This window comes from Castanea sativa, chromosome 2 (genome assembly GCF_040712315.1).
Source record: "Castanea sativa cultivar Marrone di Chiusa Pesio chromosome 2, ASM4071231v1".
NCBI classification, from domain to species: Eukaryota; Viridiplantae; Streptophyta; class Magnoliopsida; order Fagales; family Fagaceae; genus Castanea; species Castanea sativa.
In genome coordinates, this window is record NC_134014.1 from 37681004 (window position 1) to 37684416 (window position 3413).

At 36.2% G+C, this 3413-nt stretch overlaps 1 protein-coding gene across 1 annotated transcript; it reads right to left on the reverse strand.

Annotated features, from left to right (window-relative positions):
* Nucleotides 1-517: 517 nt before the first annotated feature.
* Nucleotides 518-3071, reverse strand: LOC142623915 (putative mannitol dehydrogenase). The gene is made up of 5 exons (XM_075797396.1): nt 2916-3071; nt 2328-2441; nt 1453-1966; nt 1205-1358; nt 518-1019 (listed from the first exon to the last, which is right to left on the reverse strand). The coding sequence occupies exons 1-5, from the start codon at nt 3011-3013 to the stop codon at nt 814-816; spliced, it is 1086 nt and encodes a 361-aa protein (XP_075653511.1). The 5' UTR covers nt 3014-3071; the 3' UTR covers nt 518-813.
* Nucleotides 3072-3413: the final 342 nt, after the last annotated feature.

Below are 3413 nucleotides of genomic sequence, written 5' to 3' on the forward strand. Positions count from 1 at the left end.
GAAAGAATTGAATATTTATTAATAAAATTTATCGTACGAGAATAAAGATAAAGTCCCATTTCGGCAATGCAATGTAGTTGGACTCTCATGTTGATTCGAATGAATCATCTTTTCCGTGGAGGTAAATCTTTGTGCCTACTCAAGTCCAACCCATTGGCACCCTTTAGGGGTTCTAACCAGGGAGCATGCAAATCCCAAAAACGCATAGTTTCTCCCCCAAAGGCGTAGTTGACGGACAATAGGTGAATATTCCTATACTGCCCCTTGTTGGTCCCGAGAGACGGAGGAGGCTAGGTTAGCCGAAAGATGCTTGGTAGGTAAATTTTAAACACCAACAAAGTATTTTCACCATTCATTAATGTATGTTATTTTGGTGATGTTTTTAAACTCTATGCATTACTTTTATTATGGTTATATTGATTGGGTAAATGTATATACATTTAAAAAAATAATAATAATTAAGATGCGAACAAGTAAAATGACATAGCATTGTAATAGAAGCCAGGCAATGAAGCAAACTGAAATTTCTGTGTATATTAACACAAAGTTACCGGATGGGACTATATTCCCAATCTGAAAAGGAAAGAGATTGTATGGAACTATAACTCACTGGATATTTATCCCAAACCAAAAATCACTTCATCCCTCATTTATCACAAATGCAACCCATTACATCTTTGCCTCACTGTGAGGAAGAAATATTCAGTAAACCGAGAAACAAAGATTAGAGTCTAGGAGATACCAGAAGATAACTTAATCAACTAAAAGATATTCTCATCTCACCAATGAGCCTTACTAAAAAAACAGTAAAAATCAATTGCTCGACTTCAATGTGTTCCCAATATCAATGACAAATCGGTATCTAACATCTGCTTTTAGAAGTCGTTCCATTGCAGTGTTCACATAATCAATTGGAGTAACCTCAATGTCAGCTGTTATGTTGTGTTTGGCTGCAAAATCAATCATTTCTTGTGTTTCCTTCATGCCTCCAATGCAACTACCACCCAATAATTTCCTTCCTGTCATTCCATAACATTTATTAATACACAATTTATCAATGGAAATGCATATGCAGCAATTAGGCCTGTACAACACTAAAGAAAATAATAATAATACACCCAGACTTATATAATTACTAAGTCATATCAACATAACAAGCAACTTTGGATCCCCTTTTTAGATTCAAATGTAACAATTGTATTACCCATTAGTAATGGAAAGACTGGTAACTCAAGTGGCTTCTCTGGTGCACCAACCATAACGAGTTTTCCTTGTGTCTTCAATAGACCAATTAGAGGCAAGAGAGGGTGTTGAGCAGAGACTGTATCAATGATACCATTTATTGTGCCCTGGGCAGCCTATATAGTAGATAAGTTAGAAACTTAGATAATGTACACTTATTGTAACTCACACATGCTAACTTGACAATGCAACATGTTAACATTTCAGTACCTGCATCTGGTCTTGGTCTTTGCTAACCAAAAAGGAGTCAGCACCAAGATGTTCCAAAGCTTCCTTCTTCTTGTTGGGTGATGTACTAATCACTGTCACCTTAACTCCCATAGCTTTAGCAAACTTCACTGCAACATGGCCTAGACCACCAAGGCCAACCACACCCACATGCATACCAGGTCTGTCAAGTCCATAAAATCTCAAGGGACTGTACACTGTGATCCCAGCACAAAGGAGAGGGGCACTGGCATCAAGTGGAAGGTTGTCTGGAATACGGACCACAAAGTGCTCATCTGAAACCATGGTGTCAGAGTAGCCTCCATATGTGATGGTTCCATCATAGTACTTAGCACCATAGGTGAGAATCATTTTGGGGCAGTAATTTTCAAGGTTGTTGTCACAGTTATCACAAGAATGACATGCACCAACCATACAGCCAACGCCAACCTTGTCTCCAACTTTGAACTTTTGTACCTTGCTCCCCACCTCCGTCACTACACCTACAATCTCATGCCTGCATTGTCCAATTCAGTTCCCATGGTTTCAGTATTTTATGAAGTAATAAAATCCATCCACTCTGTTTCATTGATAATGTACTAACATGTAATGGATATATAGCATGTGAAGTATGGGAAAGTGTTGAATTGAAATGCATACAATGTTTAATCTATTTAAGTTCCATCAATCCTTTATCCGAACTATGCTGTTACATTTTATTTATTTTCAAAAACATATTTATGTCATTTTGGCTTTAGCCGCGTTATATGGATGGAGTGGCTACATTGAAAACGTACATATATTATAGAAGTAGGATTCCTAGGAATCATTAACATTAACATTCCCATGTATCAAAAAAAAAAAAAACATTAACATACCCAGGGATAAGTGGGTAGATAGACGAGCCCCATTCGTTCTTGACCATGTGAAGATCTGAGTGGCATATCCCACAAAAAAGAACTTTGAATGTTACGTCCTTCTCTCCCGTTGCCCTGCAAACATACCATACCATGTTATATTTAGCAAAAACCAACAATTCAGAACTAAATTTTCTTTTAAAAAAAATGTTAAAAAGGATGAATCATTATTGATAATAGTTGAGTAAACTCCATGCACCATGATTAATTTTGATCATGATCTAGACTCAGATTCCCATCCACAATTAACTAATTTTTTTTTATAAAAAATTCTCTATAATATCACAATAGAATAAATGAAAGCCTCTTCACTATTGTCTTTCATCCAAAAAAAGAAAAGAAAAAGCAATGCATAACAAAAAGATCCAATTTCATTTGAGATAAAAATGCGAATGATCCAATTTCATTTTTATTGGCTCCTCCCCATAGTATATGAGGAAAACAAAATGATTATAAGGCATAACAAAATTATCCAATTTCTTAAGAGAATCAAAATTTTAGATTAAAACGAAAAAAAAATCAAGCAAGATTGAATGAGAGAGAGAGGACCTTCTTGAGAAATTGAAGGGAGAGAGGAGGCCAGAAGTATCCCTGGCTGCCCATCCAAAGGCCTTGCTGGGGTGCTCAATCTCTAGTGATTTCGCCATTGAATTTTCTCTAGAAAGCAGGCTATATATGAAGCAACAATTGGAACGTTTTAGTAATGACTAGCAAATAAGTTTGTGATTTCAGTACAAATAATGTACCTATATATATATATAGTAGTAGAAATGAGGGACTGTTAGTGTGGTGACGTATTGGCTTAGCAAATGGGAGCGAGAGTCTGACGTCAGACAAAATTTCAAACTTTCTTGTTGACCACTCTACACTTTTCTCGAACCAGGAAAAGTTAAGGAAGAGGAGTTTCTTACGGCTTCTTAGTTCTTTTGCCAAGTCTTCTAAAACAAAAAGTTCTTTTCCCACACTTTCGGTTGGTTTTGTTGATCCGTACGTTTTCTTGTTGTGTTGCCAAAAAGTGCCATCTTTTTTTTAATATTATTCATTTCC

Coding starts and splice junctions, on each gene's coding strand:
- LOC142623915 (XM_075797396.1), bottom strand. CDS start 3,013: ATGGCGAAATCACTAGAGATTGAGCACCCCAGCAAGGCCTTTGGATGG. Junction 1,359..1,452: donor AAGACCAAGACCAGATGCAG/GTACTGAAATGT, acceptor TCTACTATATAG/GCTGCCCAGGGCACAATAAA. Junction 1,020..1,204: donor AGTCTTTCCATTACTAATGG/GTAATACAATTG, acceptor ATGGAATGACAG/GAAGGAAATTATTGGGTGGT.